At 34.4% G+C, this 18742-nt stretch overlaps 1 protein-coding gene across 1 annotated transcript in view; it reads right to left on the reverse strand.

The window, feature by feature from the left end:
• LOC133325083 (GATA zinc finger domain-containing protein 14) overlaps window positions 1-18740 on the reverse strand; it is a 77561-nt gene extending 58821 nt beyond the window's left edge. The window contains exon 1 of the mRNA XM_061533908.1: window positions 18670-18740. Coding sequence (XP_061389892.1) covers window positions 18670-18740 — 71 coding nt within the window. The remainder of the gene's footprint in view (window positions 1-18669) is intronic.
• Window positions 18741-18742: the final 2 nt, after the last annotated feature.

The raw sequence follows: 18742 nt of genomic DNA on the forward strand, positions 1-18742 counted from the left end.
ATCGGTTCAGATTTAGATATAGCTCCCATATATAGTTTCGTCCGATTTAATGTAAATGGGTTACAAAAGTCCCTATATATCTTTCGATTTGCACGAATTTTTGTATAGCCTACTGACTTGGGTCTAGAATGATGTGTGCTAAGTTTCGTGAAAATCGGTTCAGATTTAGATATAGCTCCCATATATAGTTTCGCCCGATTTTAGGTAATTAGTGCAACAAAGTCCCTGAAAATCATTGGATTTGCACGAATTTTGGCAAAGCGTATTGTATTAAGTCTTGAATGACGTGTGCTAAGTTTCGTGAAAATCGGTTCAGATTTAGATATAGCTCCCATATATAAATGGTGCACCAAAGTCCCTGCTAATCTTTTGATTGTCACGAATTTTGGTATAGCGTACTAAATTAAGTCAAGAATGATGTGTGCTAAGTTTCGTGAAAATCGGTTCCACACATAGTTTCGTCCGATTTTAGGTAAATGGTACACCAAAGTCTCTGAAAATCATTCGATTTGCACGAATTTTGGCATAGCGTATTTAATTAAGTCTATAATGATGTGTACACCTCCTATATATATTTTCGTCCGATTTTAAGTAAATTGTGCACTAAAGATCCACAGCTAGGCCGATTGACACACCGTACTGAAATTAATATAAATTACTCTCTGGCAAGTTTGCTTCAAATCGGTTCAGATATAGATATATCGTAGCATCCATATAGACAGAAAGTCATAAAAATCACATATTTAAGTTCGTTGAATTTCATGTCAAAATTCCTTCAAAAAGGCGACGTGGCGAAGGGTATCATATAGTCGGCCCAGTCCGACTCTACTACTTTCCTTACTCTTTTTTTTATTTTACACAAAAAAGTTTTGGTTCATTTGACCCAATAAATATTGGCGTTCATTATCATGACAATCATTCGAATAGAATAGAAATTTTGTAATTTTTCAGATTTCTGGGTCCATTTGACCATTTGATAAGTATTGACCGATCTTCATTAAAACAATCAAATAAATCCATAATATCCCTGCTTTCAAAACACTGTGCAGCTGCATGTATCAAAGAGTTGGCCAGTTTATTGAAATGTGTATTAAAAATGAAAATTTTGTTTTTTTATCTATATTTTTTGCAGCAATATTCACGTCCGTTGTTGCTGTTTTTTTTTCTTCTTTTTTTTTTTGGTTAACTACCTTTTCATTATGGCGGTTTCATATAAGAAATACAAATAAACACAAAAGAAACAACAAAAAAATATTATAAATCAAAATCGTTGCAAATTATAGTGCAGCGGCTGCCTCCAATTGCGGTATTGCAGGGGATGTGTTTTCCTCTATTTTTTTCTATTTTCCTGCAATTGTTTTTGTTGTTAACTTTTAATGTTGATTTTATTAAATATATTTATTTTGTTTTTTTTCAAGCACTTCTTAGCTTCTTTCACATTATAGAAGTTAAAAACGGATTGTGGTTTGAAACATATTTGTTGTTGTTGCAGCAATCCCTCAACACTTAAGACATTGTTTTTGTGTGTTACGGCTACGTTTCGTTAAGTTTTCCAAGTTTCGATTTGAGGTATTAGAGAGACTGGCTGAGCAGTGTTTGGTTTTGGTTATTATTTTAATTATTATTGTTGTAGTGGCTGTAGTTGTTGGTTTTGTTGTTGTTGTTATTTGGTCATCTTGTAATCAGTTAGCACGCTTTATTGCAACGGTCGAATGCAATTTGGTTTTCCAAGTTTGCCCACAAAATTATGGCAGCGAATTATGAAGACGAAGAACTTTTGTATTTCACTACTTCTTTTCTTCCACTTCTATTTATGATTTCATATTCTTTTTTTTCTATTTTTCAAAAAAATTTCAAGCATCTTCCACCAAGGAAGTCGTATACACTAAAAACCGTAGCATTTTTCGTTTCGTTTTAAATTATTCAAAAGTAACGGCCCACAAAACAATTCCGACATTGAATTTCACGCAAATTCTAAACGAAAAAACGTTCTTAACCGTATCGGAGCAATAGCTGTGTGTGTGTGGCTAAGCTAAGTTTGCCAAACCACCATTCGCTTCCAGCAACCGCACATGAATAAGCTGGTCATCGATAGTTTGGCATAAGCTCGAGCCACTATCACATAACAAATAAAAGAAATGAAAAAAAAAACAAGAGACAAAACTGGCCAACAACAACAAGTAGACATAACATTATTAGCCGCCATAGACCTGTATGGTTAATCTAAAGACCAGCGACCGACCGTCCGACTAACCAAAACAAACCGATTTGAGTATTTCACTCAATTGAATTCAATAAAATACTCACGATATCAACTCAAACGGTTTTGAATGTTAGATATCAATGGCAGTATTGAATTTGAATGGAATTGAATTTTTCCGCATTGGCCCCCATTGTCTGGAAGAGTGCATGGAAGATTTAGAGCTACATATTTTTTGTATAGTTAGCTGACATTGCTAATTTATTGTTTTTGTTTTATTTATTCATTCATTTTTTTGTTTAATATTTTGGTTATGAATATTTTTTAAATGAGCTGAAGACAGCTCATTTAAAAAATGAAGAAAATTTATGATAAAGGAAACAAGTAAAAGTATCGGTATATTCGAATCCATCAAATCTTCTTTACCCTCTACCTAAACATCTAAAATCTGTCGTCACATAGATTCACGAGGGTTTTTATTCTCTGTGAAAAAGAGGTGTCAAATTACGGACAGGGAAGTTACAGGATGGAAAATTCGGTCCCATCCCCCTTTCAATACATCGAAAATAAAAAGAACCTGGCATTGAAATACTCAAAATGGGGCGTTACTTTTATATGGTTAATATTGCCAATTTTTTATAACCTCCACCATAGTATGGAGCGTATATTAGTTTTTTTTTCCGTTTGTAACTCATCGAAATAATCAGTTCCGACCCTATAAAGTATATATATTGTTGATCAGAGTAAAATTCAAAGACGATCTAAGCCTGTACGTGTGTTGTAATCACTCTAACGTCTAAACGAATTTAGATAGATCTCAATAGAGTAGTCTCTTGTCTGCAGATAGGTCAAATTCGAAGATGGGTTATATCGGTTCACGTTTAGGCATAGCTCCCACATATAAGGTGACCCCTTTAATTTTCGGTATTTTGGGGTTCTTGAGCGCGTTTTTCAAACGAATTCACTGAAATTTGTTGCATTGGGTTATTATTGGGTACCAAAATTCTGCACTAAAAATTATACAAATATTTCTGGTAGCACCCATATAACGGTACCCTCAATTTTCAGTATTTTGGGAGTTTTGATTGCATTTTTCAACTGAATTGGCTGTAATTTAGTACATTGAGTTCTTATTGGGTAACAAATATATCCTCTAAAAATGATAAATGTAGGTCAATTTTTTGGAATAGCCCCCATATAAGGGGTAGCCCCCAATAATCGGTATTTTGGGGTCCTTGAGCGCGTTTTTCAACCGAATTCGCTAAAAATGATTAATATTCGGACCCTTTTAGGGGTTGTCCCCATATAACCCCCATTTTATATTAAAATAGTTAGCAGATTAGTTTCGTGTGTTAGGGTTGTCCTCATATGGGCGTATTCTATAGGCGATATCCCCACAGTATGGGGTCGTCGTTATCGATTATCGTTACTCGAAATATTTAGTTTTTACCGTAAAAGTATGGAAGACGATTTAACCACCTGACAATAATAAAATATATCGGCAGGTATTTAGGCATCTCCCTCATATAATGATACCTCCTGAAGGTAAGAATTGAGATACAAAACTAAAATGTTGGGCGCGAAATTGGCATATATCGAACATTAATTAGGCATATAAAGAACCAGAGACCGCAGGTCTTTATATAGCTCAATTGGTCTGCATACAAATCACATAGGTCTTTATAAAGTCCAATTGGTCTGTATAGAGACCACAGGTGTTAATAAAGAACAATTGGTCTGTATAGAGACCACAGGCCCTAATAAAGACCAATTGGTCTGTATAGAGACCAAAGGTGTGTATAGAGACCAATTGGTCTGTATAGAGACCAAAGGTCCGTATAGAGACCACAGGTCTTAATAAAGACCAATTGATCTGTATAGAGACCACAAGTTTTAATAATGACCAATTGATCTGTATAGATACCATAGGTCTTGATAATGATAATCCCAGATACTCCCTAATTCCTACATTATTTTATCAATATTGGTCCTCCTTTAGATATAACCTCATATAACGTTGAAATTTAAATTGCTGTAGTATGATGATTTTGTACTGTACCATGCGTTATCAGTATCAGACCACGTATTGGGGTTTTCAGATTTTAAAAAATAATTACATTTGTATTTGGTGTACATAACAGCTTACATTAGAATTATCGGTAGGAGTCAAATTGTTCCCTATATTTTCATTGCAAGTATCTGTCAGTATGCCTATGGTGGAGGGTATCCAATTTCGGCCCGGTCGAACTTAACGCTTTTTTCAATTATTTATTTTTGTTAGGATTTTTTGTCTCACAATGAAAAAATATTTACAGTCTATTCGGTTGAAAAACCAAAAATGTGGGGTACCGTTATATGAGGGACATACAAACAGTATTAACATTTAATTATATTATATACATTTATTTTGTTAAGAACTTAAGGGACCCCCCCCCATTCTAAGGGTCAGAATTTTTGTTTATATAATTCGAATCTACACTGATTAAAGAATGTCTCTACAAAATTTCAAGTGAAAATCTCAAGAACTCTTGAAGATATATCCGATTTATTGTGTCAGCATCAAGTGATGGCTGAAGGGCTTCTCAAACTTTAAACGCGTTTTTCTCTAAACATTTTTTTGCGAATGGCGGGCACGATAACTCAAAAACTAATAATCCAATCGGTTCCAAATTTTGCAACGTTTCTCTGGGAGTGTATAGCTCTCGTATGAACTAGGATAAAGCCAATCGGTGAAGATCTTCCTTATTTTTTAACTTGGTTTTTAGTAAAAAATCGGCGATTTTCCAAAAATATTTTTTCAAAGGTCCACCATTTTGTTAATTTTAGAGCGAAGTCAGAAATCCTAGTTCATACGAGAGCCAGACATGTACTCTTTCTAACACCGTTGGAATTTTCGGATTCCGATGTTCCAGTGAGGAGTTATCATGCCCGCCATCAAAAATAAGGACTTTTCTTTAATTACAAAAAACAACAACAAAACAATAACAAGAACTTTTTATAAATTATTTTTCTTCTCTTTTAAATCTTCAAATATATATGTGCAAAGTTACAAACCTTAACAAGCATTGGTACTGATTTACCAGCTCATTGAAAATCTTGAAAAATTAAAATCGAGAATGGGTGGGGTCCCCTTAATAATTAATAATCAAAAATGTTGTAAAAAATTGTCCATACTCCCTACAATACCGAAATTAGGTAGATGCCGTTATATAGAGACTACACTACAGGAAAGATTTACCATCCGATGGGGCCAATATAATCCACAATTCGCACAATTCCGTTCGATATGAACCATTTTCAATGTCAAACATCCTAGTAAAATATAGGTGCAAAATGTCGAAGCACTATCATAAATTTTATAGCAAAAATTACTATAGCATTAGTTATCTCATAACATTGTAATATATATATAAAAAATCACTTTCATTTATTATTTATAATGCCATGAATATATTCATAACCGTTCATAAATCACAACATTTCTCTTTCTCTGGGTTCCATTTTTGGGCTGGCTATTATTTCGACTAATAACCGAATGAAAGAAAACGATTTATAACTTCAGGCAGTTTCACATTTATAAAGAGGCTGATGGTAGACCATGGGTGCTATTAACACCCATTAAACAGAGAATGAGGAAGGGGAATCTCGAAATTACTAATAAATGTGTTAATAACATCTCCGGAGGTTCTTCTTCATTTTCCCTAAAATTATTAATTTTCGGTAATAAAACAACTAATTACTTGAAACTTTTTATTAAATTATTTCTTACAATTCGAATACTTAGTTATCCAATAGCTTGAGCCAGTAAGCAATATAATAATTCAATGTTATTCTCTGTGGAAAATTTTGCAACTAGCTTTATAGGCGTTAAATGGGTTAAAAATGAAAAAAACTAATCAACAGCGAATTTAACTGATGCCAACTAAATGATGCAGCAGTTTAGCCATTCAAATATTTGTTGTTTTTGTATTTTCTTTAGATATCTATCTCGTAATTCAAGTAGACGATCAATAAAAATAATAAAAAAAAACTTGAAAGAAAATCGAAACTAAAAGAATCAAAGCCATTAACAGACTAGTCAACATGCATGCATTAGCTGACACGTTTAGTTATTTTTTTTTTTCATAAAATATGTTGGCCAAATTTGTATTAATTTTTAGCCAATTATATGAAGAGGCTTAATGTCGGAAAACGAGATTGATTTGATTTGGCTAAGTGTGTGTGCTAAAAATACACTTGGGGAAATTTATTTTCGATGGAGACAAAGTATTCAGTAGTTAAGCAGAGAAATAAGTGTTTAAAAGTTGATCAATATCGTGAAAAACTATAAAACCAAACACTTATGAACACTGTAGAAGACTTGCAGTTTATTTTTATAACCTCAGTCTAATGAGTTCTGAGGGTGTATACACTATGTTACGGCAAAAAGGTGCCCCATCGAAATATTAGATAATTTGGAGCCGATTTACAAATGTTTTTCCATCTGTTTGGCCGGCTGGTGAGCATGATTACTCTCGAAATGATTAACCGAATTCTTCCAAACGTTCGTTGTATTTCATCCATACTTAGTTCAGGTTCGAATATGGGGAATATCGGTCCAAACGGACTATCCGATTTGAATAAAACTTTGTACAGCCTATTATCTGTATCCAAGCCTAGATCAAGTCCGAAGATAGGACCCATTTCTATATCAATATTTATAAATCCAATATCTGGCGAACGGACTATCTGATTTAAACCAAACTTATCTTAACCAAGCATAGATAAAGTCCGAAGGTGGGACCAGTTGCCCTCTCCTTTCGAAAGTACATCGATGGATGGTTTTTCACTCTAAGAAAACTAAATACCAAAATATAGACACTTATGTTAGGAAATTCACAGAGACCACCACCTATATTATTTTTTAGCTTTTCACCCACTAAGATCCCGGAATTCCAAATTTCAGCCAAATCGGTTGAAAAGAGTCATAGCAAACACCTCAAAAGAGGGGGAACTTTTATTTGCGGGCTATGTCAAACATGGATCTATTTTGAAAATTTTCAGTGTAAAGATTATCATCCTCCAAAATTCCAGAATTCAAATTTACAGACACTTTGGTAGGAAAGTGCTATTAAAACTTTCAAAACACTGAAAATCGGACAGGACTTTTATACGGGAGTTATGCCGAACCACGGACGTATATTTAAAACCTTTTGTGAATACGTTTTTCAAGAACTCGAAGTACCTATTTACAGCCATTTAAAATTATCTCAGAATATGCATATGGAGGCTATATTAAAATATCGATAATTTTATTAAAATTTTTCAGCGATGGAATCTGCCAAAGTGGGACAGACAGTAAATGGCGAGAAGACCAAGATATGATACCATCAGCATCGAGCAAGTCATCCAGTAGACTAGGGCCATCTATGAAACTTTAAAACTACAGCTTTGAGGTATAAATAAAATAAAACTAATGGCAACAGTTTTGAAATTCGGAGAAGGATAGTTTTGGTAGATGCTAATATGGTCTGAGTAAGCAGTAAAAAGTAGGCCATCTCTCGCCAGACCAAACTCACACTCTACAAAACGCTGGTACTACCCGTGCTGCTGTATGGACCTTAAGCATGGGTACTTGCGCAAGAAGATAAGGGATATCTTGTAGTGTTTGAGAGCAACATTTTCCGTAGGATCTAAGGGCTGATCTGCGTCGTCTGTAAATATTGACGTCGAATGAAGCACGAATTGTATCATCTATTATCGGACATCGGCATAGTCAGACATCATTCAGCGACTATGTTGGCTAGGTCATATTGTGAGAATGGATAAGCATGCTCCAGCTCAAAAGACGTATAACTCTAAGTCAAGGGAAGGCCACGAATTCGATGGAAATATGAAGTGGAAGGTAATATATTGAAACATGGTCTTTCAAAAGGGAAAAGCTGCGCATAAGGGTGACACGCCTGCAAATATTTTTTAAGCTCGCCTTATGGAACAAAAGTTCTGTCTCGAGCCAGCTATGTAAAATAAGTAAGACTCATAATTCCAATATACAGTCACTTTAATATAGAATATTGAAAATGTAACGAGACCTTAATAATGGAGGCACAAAGTCAATGCAACAAAAACCAAAAATTTCCGCGACAAATTGAATAAGTGCATTTTCCAAACACTTGAAATTTGAAGAGAACTTTGCGCCATTAATGTGAACCCATATATCTCAATTACTAAAAATTTTCCGATCAAGAATTAAAGGGTATCCGATGGATGCTTTGAGGTGAAGCCAATTGTAACAAGCCAATTGTAACAAATCTAACAAACTAGTGAGAGCACACAACAACGATCGTTCGTTTCGTTTGGTGGTTGAAATTCTTTCTGGCATTCTCTCACGAATGAAAACAAACATTCCCGAATTCTCAAAACAGCAAACGTTCGTGAATTCGATAGTTGTTGGACATGTGTTTTGTTAATCCACACACTTTCTGCTACTCACACATACATTTGTTGTGTGTCTGTTTACTTTTTTATAATATTTTTTTGTCCTTTTTTTAACAGCGCTCGCCAGCATTTGCGAACATTTGTTTTTTGAGTTTTACAATAGAATATTCTTCAGCAACAAATGCTCGCGAACGAACGAATCGACGAGGATTGAATTTTTCGTACAATGCGAACATTCGCGAGAGATTGCAAATGCTTGTTCATTCATTGTAACTTCATCATTCGCGATACATTGAAAAAACATTCGAGTGTATTTTAATCATTCTTCGCACCCTGCTTCAAATGACTTATTGGTTTTCTGATATGATGATATGAGATTAAAGTGCATAAAGAGATCATATGAAGGGTTTGGCCAAATCTTTCAAAAGATTATTTTAATTTTTGCATCTATTTTGAGGGAGGTCATGGTACATACATATAAAAGGTATCCAATCTGTAGAAATCTTAACGAAGACCCATAGATTGTTTATAGGTGAAAATCAGTTGCTGTATATAAGACCTCAAACACTTCTTACGTTAACCTACATGCGATATTCTGTCTCTAGAACGTCAATCTGATTATTTACTTTACATCCATTAAATTTTACATATTCAACATTGTGAAATGTCCACCAATTACTGAGAATTTATGCAAATCAAATAAACAATAATTTAATTGACAATATAACACAAACAACAGCATATCAAATGAAAGCGTTCTTATTCCTCTATTCCTTGTTACTTTTCATTGTTGCATTGTACGGTTCTTTGTTTTTTTTTTTGCAATAAAAATTTTTCTACCGGTCAGCAGAATTTCTTCATTCGCGTTTGCCACAAAGAGGGGCACTGGGTTACAAAGAACAACGGAATAAATCTTTACACAATTGGAGCAATGCTGTCATTTAGCAGAGCGCCGTCACCAACTGGCTGGTGAACACATCGAACCAAACAAGTATCGGCAATATTGCTGAGTAGACAAGAACAAGATGGGGAAATAGAAACTGCAACAACTAAAAAACGGGATAAGCAACAAGTGTCACAGCAACGGAGATGACGATAACGACAGATGCTGCAACTGAAAATACTTAGAATTTTACTCAAATCGTGGAAAAAGTTTTACATTTTCTTTCAATGAAAATCTATTTTGGAGTGAAAAAGTTTTGAGTGAAATCTTATACACCTGAGGAGAGTAAAAGAGCTGTAAAATTTCCAGGCTACCATCACCACCATACAACATTCTTCCTCCACATGGTGTCCATGTTTATTGCGTTAACATACAAAACGGAATGTTAGAACGTGCAACACATCGGGCACGCTAACGCTAAAGGCTCAGTGGCAGTGTTCAAATGGAGCTGCTAGTAATCCCGTTTTTCTTTTTTCTCATTGACCACCACCACTACCAATGAGTGTTGAACATGTTATCTTTGACGATGTTGTTGTTCTTGTAAGTTTGTGGAGCATAATATTATAAAGCTTAGGATGATGATGTTCGTGTTTTAAGTGATTTTTTTCTTTTCGAAAATCAGGCAGCCAGTCGGAGCATTCAGACAGTCTAACTCAAATAGCTTCCAGAACATTAAGAGAACATAATGAGTGTGGCGGTGTTAAAAATATTATTAGTATAATCTTTGTTATAAATATGGTTAGGTTAAATTGATTAATGTAGAGGGTAAATTGAAGTGGAGTGATGGCATTTTAAGTAATTTAATTATTAATATCTAGATTATAGTCACATATAAGAAAGAAAACTGTTTTTCCCTATTAGAACACCTTCTGGGCTTCTGTGTGATAACTGTCTAGATGTTTATTAGAAGGTAATCCAGTCTGCTGCAAAATGACCCTAGATCATCGCAGGTGTTGTTTGAGAAAACGATAAAGCGTTCTCTTAGAAAAGTTTCTTGTCTTCTAAAAGATGTCTCTCCATTCTCCTATTAGAAGACTTTTCTATTTTGCGAACCTTTGGGCTTCACATAAAACTACTTTCTAGGTTTCTGAAATATATTCAGGTCTTGTAAATGATATAATCTCGTTTCCTATTCAAATAACTTCTGAGATGTTATAACATATGCTATGGGCCCTTGGTATTCAATACAACTTCTATGACGCCTCGTAATTTTCTATGAAAGATCTTCTTATTCTTCTGGACGTTATTAGTATAACATCGGAGCTTCTATGTTAAGACCTTTTTGGACTTTTATGAGAAGACCTTTCAGTCTTCGATAAAAAGAGCTCCCAGTCTTCTATAAGAAGACATCCTACATTTTTATGAGAAAGAAAACTTCCCAGTCTTCTAGGAAAAGGCCTACCATTTTTCTATGGGAAGACGCCCCCGTTCTTTTAAGAGGTGAAGGTCTTCTAGGAGAACACTTCCCAGTCTTCTAGGATAAGGCCTCTCAGTTTTCTAGCAGAAGACCCCCATTATTTTAGAAGACCTACCAGTCTTCTATGTGAAGACCTCGTAGTTCTCTACGAGGAGACCTTCCGTCTTCTACGAGAAGACCTCCCATTTTTCTATGAGAAGACCTCTCTTTTTTGGATTAAAAGACCTCCCTGACTTTCTATGAGAAAACCTTCTATGAAAACATCTTCCGTTATTCTACGAGAAGACCTTCTGATCTTCATGGAAAATACTTCTGGTCTTCCATATGAATACCTTGTGGCCTTTTATAAGAAAAACTTCTGGTCTTCTATGAGAAGAGTTTCTAAACTACTACTATCTTTTTAAGAGACCTTTTGGTCTACTAGGAGAGGACTTACTGGTCTCCTATGAAAAGAGTTTCTGCTGTTCCATAAGAAGAGCTCTTGCTATTCTTTACGAAGAGCTAATGCTGTTATATAAGAAAAGCTTCTGTTCTTCTATAAAAATACCTACTACTCTTCTATACGAAAATCTCCTGGTCTTCTATACGATGATCTCCTGGTCTTCTATACAAAGAACTCCTTGTCTTCTACGAGGATAATTTTTATTCGACTATTATTTTACGGAAATATATTCAGCTCTTCTACGGAGAACTGAAGGTCTTCTCATAGAAGATCTGAAGGCTTCTATGAGAAGACATTCAGTTCTTCTTCCTATTCCTCCTCTTAGAATACCTTCTGCTCTTCTATAAGAAGAATTTCAGCTCTTCCCAAAGAAGAAGACTTTTAGCTCTTCTATATGAAGAAGCTCTGCTATATGAAGTCCTCCAGGTATTCTATATGAAGACCTCGAGGTATTCTAAAAGCAGACCTCCAGCTCTTCTATAAGAAGACCTTCAGCTATTCTAAAAGAAGAAGACCTTCAGCTCTTCTAAAAGAAGAAGACCTTCAGCTCTTCTAAAAGAAGAAGACCCTCAGCTCTTCTAAAAGAAGAAGACCTTCAGCTCTTCTAAAAGAAGAAGACCTTCAGCTCTTCTAAAAGAAGAAGACCTTCAGCTCTTCTAAAAGAAGAAGACCTTCAGCTCTTCTAAAAGAAGAAGACCTTCAGCTCTTCTATAAGAAGAAGACCTTCAGCTCTTCTATAAGAAGAAGACCTTCAGCTCTTCTATAAGAAGAAGACCTTCAGCTTTTCTATAAGAAGAGGACCTTCAGCTCTTCTATAAGAAGAAGACCTTCAGCTCTTCTATAAGAAGAAGACCTTCAGCTCTGAAGGTCTTCTTCTAGAAGAACTGAAGGTCTGATTCTAGAAGAGCTGCAGGTCTTCTTATAGTAGAGCTGAAGGTTTTCTCATAGTAGAGCTGAAGGCCTTCTTCTTATAGAAGAGCTGAAGGTCTGACTCTTCTATAAGAAGAAGGCCTTCGGCTCTTCTATAAGAAGAAGACCTATAAGAAGAAGACTTCTTATAGAAGAGCTGAATTCTATAAGAAGAATACCTTCAACTTTTCTATATGAAAACCTCCAACTCTTACATATGAAAACCTTCAGCACTTCTATATGAAGTTCTTCTCTTCCCTGAGAAGACCTTTAGTTTTTCTCTTCTTTGAGAACACTTTTTTGAGAAGACCTTAAGTTTTTCTATATATCCCCTCTTGGATTATTTAAGAAGGCCTTCAAGCCTTCCATAAAAATATTCCCTGGTCTTCTACGCCAATGTCTTTGGTTGGAAAACTAAAAGAATTATTTTTTTCACAGACGATTTTTTTCTTTTGTCCGATGTGTTGTAATTATTTAGTTGTTCATCTTCATCAATATCGATCAACGTAACAACAACTTCTTCTATATAGATATAGAGTTATGTTCGAGTGTAATATCTGGTTGATGCACATTCCATTTTTTGCTTTATTTACTCATTGTTATGGAATTGTTGTATCTTATGATCTGCCAATTAATAATTCTTGGGAAACTGAAGACTCTATGGGACACATATAGGAATTTTCATTAAATGTCCACAATGTAAGGTGAAGAAAGTGACCAAGATATAACTTTATAGTCGGAATACTAATTGACTCGATTTTTTTTAAAAAGGAAATAGGAAAGATGTCAAAGTTTTGCAAAAAAATATAAAAATAATAAGGTTCTTACTAATAAGATGCTTATGTGTTTTATATGTTTTAAATTTAAAATGACAGGTTTAGTAAAATATGGGAATGCGTAGATGGCGTCCTACAAAGCCTTTTTTGAAAAAAAAACAAGTTTGATATATACAAATATACTACAAATAACTTTAAACAAATATATCATATCATTTATTTAAACGAAACTTTAAATAATTTAACTTCTCGAAAGTCTCCCATAATTTCATTGCAACAGAAAACAAAAACAAAAGACTTAAGAAACAAACTCCATGGAACAATAATGCAAAACAAAATTGAGCGTAATTTTCCACTATTGCTGTTGCAACAAACAAACAAGCAAACACCTCTTATTTTACAGAAAATTATTAACATATTTTGTTTGTTGTTGTTTTTTTCATTTTTAATAAGTAGAACGCCAGTTTAGTAATTGTTAATTATAGAGTCGCAAAGTAAAATAATTAACTTAAACAAAACGTTGACTCCACAAAACACTGATTTCAAAAGTCAAGACATACACACACAATTATGTTATTATTTATTGCTTGCACATTTAACTGTTTAATTAAATAATTGAATAAAACCAGAGACAATGTTAATATTAGCTGCAAATTATTGTCAAGTGTCATGTTGTGTTGAAATTTGTAGTGATTTCAAAAATAATGTATATTTAAATTATTATTGTCATTTATATTGTTATTAGACTTCAAGTGTATTTTAATAAGGGTAATTAATAATTAATTGTATAATAATACGTGTGTTTTGGAGAAATTTAAATAGAAGAGAAATCAGATAAATTGTGAGTGGTGAGAGTTAAAATTTAGATTGTAAATCAATTTTCCTATTAGAATTATTCTAATACACATTAATAAAGAAATCTGGTATCCGATAAAGGAAACCCGTGCATTGTCAGCATTCTATAAATTATTTGGATATTTAAGATATCATACATTGATTCAGGAAAATAGTCTTAGAAGAGTGAAATAACTTTTTAATTCATTTTAACATTCAAAACACCATCCATGGTAATTTGCTGCAAGAGAAAATGAAATAACAAACTACAGACATAAATGTTAGAAAATTTGGCTGGGATCTTAAAAAATGGCTCGTGGCCTTGTATAAACATTGAATTATATTAAAAATTTTAGGTAAAGAAGTTGTTTATCCGCCAAGGTTCCTTAAAGACAAATTATTGCGACTTTGTAATGCTAAAAGTAAGTATAAAGAGGCTGGACCTTTATATTGGGACTATACCAAAATATCGACAGTTATTTATAATTTTTACTGGAAAGACTTGTCACCCAATGAAAACGTAAATAACAAATTTGAGCAAGCTAGGTTGAAAACATTTCGAAGATCATTTAAATAAAAATGTGTACTACCTTATATGGGGATTTGTCTAATCGTGGACCGATAGCGTAATTTTTAGTACAAACATTTTGCCACCAAGTGAGAAGTAAACCAGTATGGAAAGTAGTCAAGTCGGACGGGGCCGACTATATGATACCCTTCACCACTTTGGGGACATTCTTCATATGTATCTTTACAGATGTCGTCTTTTCGAAGGATGCGATCTTTATCTATAAGTAAACCGACTAACATCAATCCTTACACATGAAATTCTGCAATCTTTCCACAATTTGTAAATAGACTTTAAACAAACTTTACGCTATTTGTATGCTTCACTTTTTAACACGTTGACGGACAGTACAAACAAGTTAAATTCGAAAACATGACACTAGGCTTCTACCTGTACGCTAGTAAATGCACACTTGTGCTGCTACAGCCGTCATGTCACATAGTGAACTGGAACTTGACGGCTATAGACGCAACTGCCCGTCAACGTGGTAAAATGTAATATCAATCAAGCACCCATTGATTATTTGGTTTATAACCAACATGAATAGGTCGATATATGCTATATCTAAATCTGAACCGACTTCAAGGAAATTTGCCCGAGATTTATATTATATTAATTGTACTAATTTCTTTAGTACACCATTTACGTAAATTCGGACGAAAGTATATATAGAAGCAATATGTAAATCTGAACCGATTTCAAGAAAACTTGACACACGAAAGGTTATAGTAACTTCTGTACATTGTACAAAATTGTGTGCGGGTCGCCCAAACATAGAACACATCATTTTGGACCCAATTCAGTACCTTATGCCAAATTTCGTTCAAATCGAAAGATATATAGGACTTTGGAGACCCATTTACCTATATGGGAGCTATATATAAATCTGACACGATTTTCTCGAAACTTGGCACACGTCATTCTTGACCTAATTCAGTACTTTATGCTAAATTTCGCGCAAATCAAAAGATATATAGGGACTTTGGTGCCCAATTTACCTTAAATCGGACGAAAATATATATGGGAGCTATATCTAACTCTGGACCGATTGTCACGAAACTTAGCACACATAATTCCGGACCCAATTCAGTACTCTATGCAAAATTTCGTGCAAATCGAAAGATATATAGGGACTTTGGTGTCCCATTTACCTTAAATCGGACGAAAATATATATGGGAGCTATATCTAAGTCTGGACCGATTGTCACGAAACTTAGCACACATAATTCTTTACCCAATTCAGTACCCTATGCCAAATTTCGTGCAAATCGAAGGATTTATAAGGACTTTGGAGACCGATTTACCTTAAATCGGACGAAAATATTTCGTCTATTTACCACACTGTGGTACAGGGTATTAGGTCTTCATGTATATGTTTGTAACAAGCAAGAGGAAACGAGATAGACCCATGGTTACTTTTGAGCATATACATAGAATCTCTTTCTGAGTCGATTTGTGCATGTCCATCTGTCTGTCCATGTGAAATTGTGAACAAAGTGCATTTATTATCCAAATGAGGAAAAATTTGACACAGAGCATTTATTTGCCCCATGAATGAACCCTATTAAAATTTGTGAAAATCGGTTCAGATCGGCTTCCATATATTTTCGTTCGAATACACGAAAGAGTCAAATTTGTCACTCTAGCCTCTAAACGAATTGAAATAGAGTCATCTGCATAGAGTCGTTCTTTGTCTGCAGGCAGGTCAAGTTCGAAGATGGGCTATATCGGTCCACAATAGGCATAGCTCCCACGTTTTGGGTTTATCCCCATATAGCCGTACTCCGTCATAGTAGAGGAGTATTCTGTACTCGAAAGTATGGAATTCTAAGACGAGTTAGTCATCTCTTATAACCATCTTAACATGGAAGATATCGAGATAAAAAAACTACAATGCTAGGTTCGTGAATGATATATATCGGCCCCATTTAGGCCTATCGCCCATACAAAGATAACCACTCATTTTCGGTATTTTTTATATTTAATATTGTGATGCAAAAATTTTAGTTTCGAAATAGAGTTATATCAGTCCTCAATTATAATGATAACTACAAATGTTCGGTATTTCCTACACGATGTAATCAACATTAATACCGCTTTAGGTATAGCCTTCATGGACGTACTCATACAATTTTTTTCTGCAATACCAATTTTCATATTGAAACAACAGCTTCCACCCAACCTCCCGAAATAAAACCACCGTATGTTGGTTATGGCCTCATATAACTGTGCCCTCTAAATTGCTGTATTTTGGCTATGCCCCACCTTACGATGCGACGTCAAAATCTACACTGAAAAATTCTGAAATTTGTATTTGGTGCACACTATGGTTTACATAAATCTGTTTGTAGAAATTTCGGTATAGGTCCACTTTTTGGTATGTTCCCTATATTTTCATTTCAACTTCCTGTCAGTATGCCTATGGTGGAGGGCCGAACTTAACGCTTTTTATACCCTTCACCATACTGTTGTACAGGGTATTATGTTTTTGTGCATATGTTTGTAACAGGCAAAAGGAAACGAGAATATGCATAGAATCACTTTCTGAGTCGATTTATACATGTCCGTCCGTCTGTCTATGCTTAATTGTAAACAAAGTACAGGTCGCATTTATGATCCGAATTGGATGAAATTTGGCACAGCTCATTTATTTAACCCAAGGACGAACCCTATTGAAATTGGGAAAAATCGGTTCAGATTTAGATATAGCTCCCATATATAGTTTTGTCCGATTTTTAGTAAATGGTGCACCAAAGCCCCAAAATATGGCCGATTGACACACAATTTTGCACAACGTACTGAAGTTTCTATAGCATAACGTGTGTCAAGTTTTGTTGAAATCGGTTCAGATTTGGATATAGCACCAAAGCTGCAAAATATTGCCGAATAACACAAAATTTGCTACTGTGTGGAAAGTTTCGCTGAAATCGGTTCGGATTTAGATATAGCTCCCATATATAGTTTAGTCCGATTTTCAATAAATGATACACCAAATCCCCAAAATATGGCCGACTGACACACAATTTTGCACAACGTACTGAAATTACTATAACATAACGTGCGCCAAGTTCTGTTGAAATCGAACCAATATCGAAGGTCACATATTTTAGTTAGGATACATCTTTTTAATATACCCATAGTGGTGAAGGGTATAATATAGTCGACCCCGTCCGACTTTACTACGCTCCTTACTGGTTTTCACTTGTTTTATATAATTTGGTGTACCAGAAACAAACCAGATCTTCCAGATGGATTAATATAAATAGTTCCATGTATAGAACTCTCTGGACTTTTTTTGGTCTAGGTCGTTCAGTATTTCTCGCTGATGCAATGGTCGATTTTACCAAAGTAAACATATTGCAAAAAAGAAAATCATTTCGATTAGGTCGGGACTCCTAGATCTCTATACAGGCAAGTACGTATGCGGTTGCCTGTATAGAGCTCTATACAATACACTATTTATTCGGGGTCAGTCGCTGGACTGAGGCTATAAATATAATAGTATTGTTGTGTATTTTACACGATAAAATACCATAGTCCAAGAATCTCAATCAGTTAGCGGATTGTTTTAAAAAAGACTATAAGAAAAAATAATCTCTATGTTAATTGAAAATTGTGGTTGGAGTTGACATTTTTCAAAACGATAACTTTTTCTGAAATGTCATTTGCTTTCATTTATAAATATTCAGAGCTCTTCATATGTAATTTTTAGGAAAAACGAAGATATGTGTTTGGCTCACTAAAATGTCCCATTCGCTAAAAATTTCCTAATAAACCCTATTCCACTGATTTACAGTCATATTTATTTCTGCGTTAAATATTTATTATATATTTTCATTTATAAAATTACTCATAGCTTCTTCCAAGTGCTATAAACATTTCAATTTGATTTATTTCACGCTCAACAACAACAAATGCAATAATTAATTGCCCATATTTAATAACAAATAAAAATACCAAAAAAAAGTTTAATTTTCTGCCAAATAAATATTACATGAACAACTGCAACAGCCATTGATTTCATTATTTGCATTCCGATCTCAAATGCAGCCAACCTCCAACAAATATTACACCTTTGCGAACAACAAGGTGTTACACACACGGCTCACCGTCTTGTTGTTGTTATTTACTGATACAAAATAATGATTGATGTTGGTACTTACCAAATATCAGCTGATGCTGCTACCAATAGTTGCACGCAATCCAAACAACCTCTTGCCGCTGCATAATGCATAG

Source organism: Musca vetustissima, unplaced genomic scaffold (genome assembly GCF_032173495.1).
Source record: "Musca vetustissima isolate MV318-11 ecotype Yass unplaced genomic scaffold, APGP_CSIRO_Mvet_v1 utg13413, whole genome shotgun sequence".
Lineage (NCBI taxonomy): Eukaryota > Metazoa > Arthropoda > Insecta > Diptera > Muscidae > Musca > Musca vetustissima.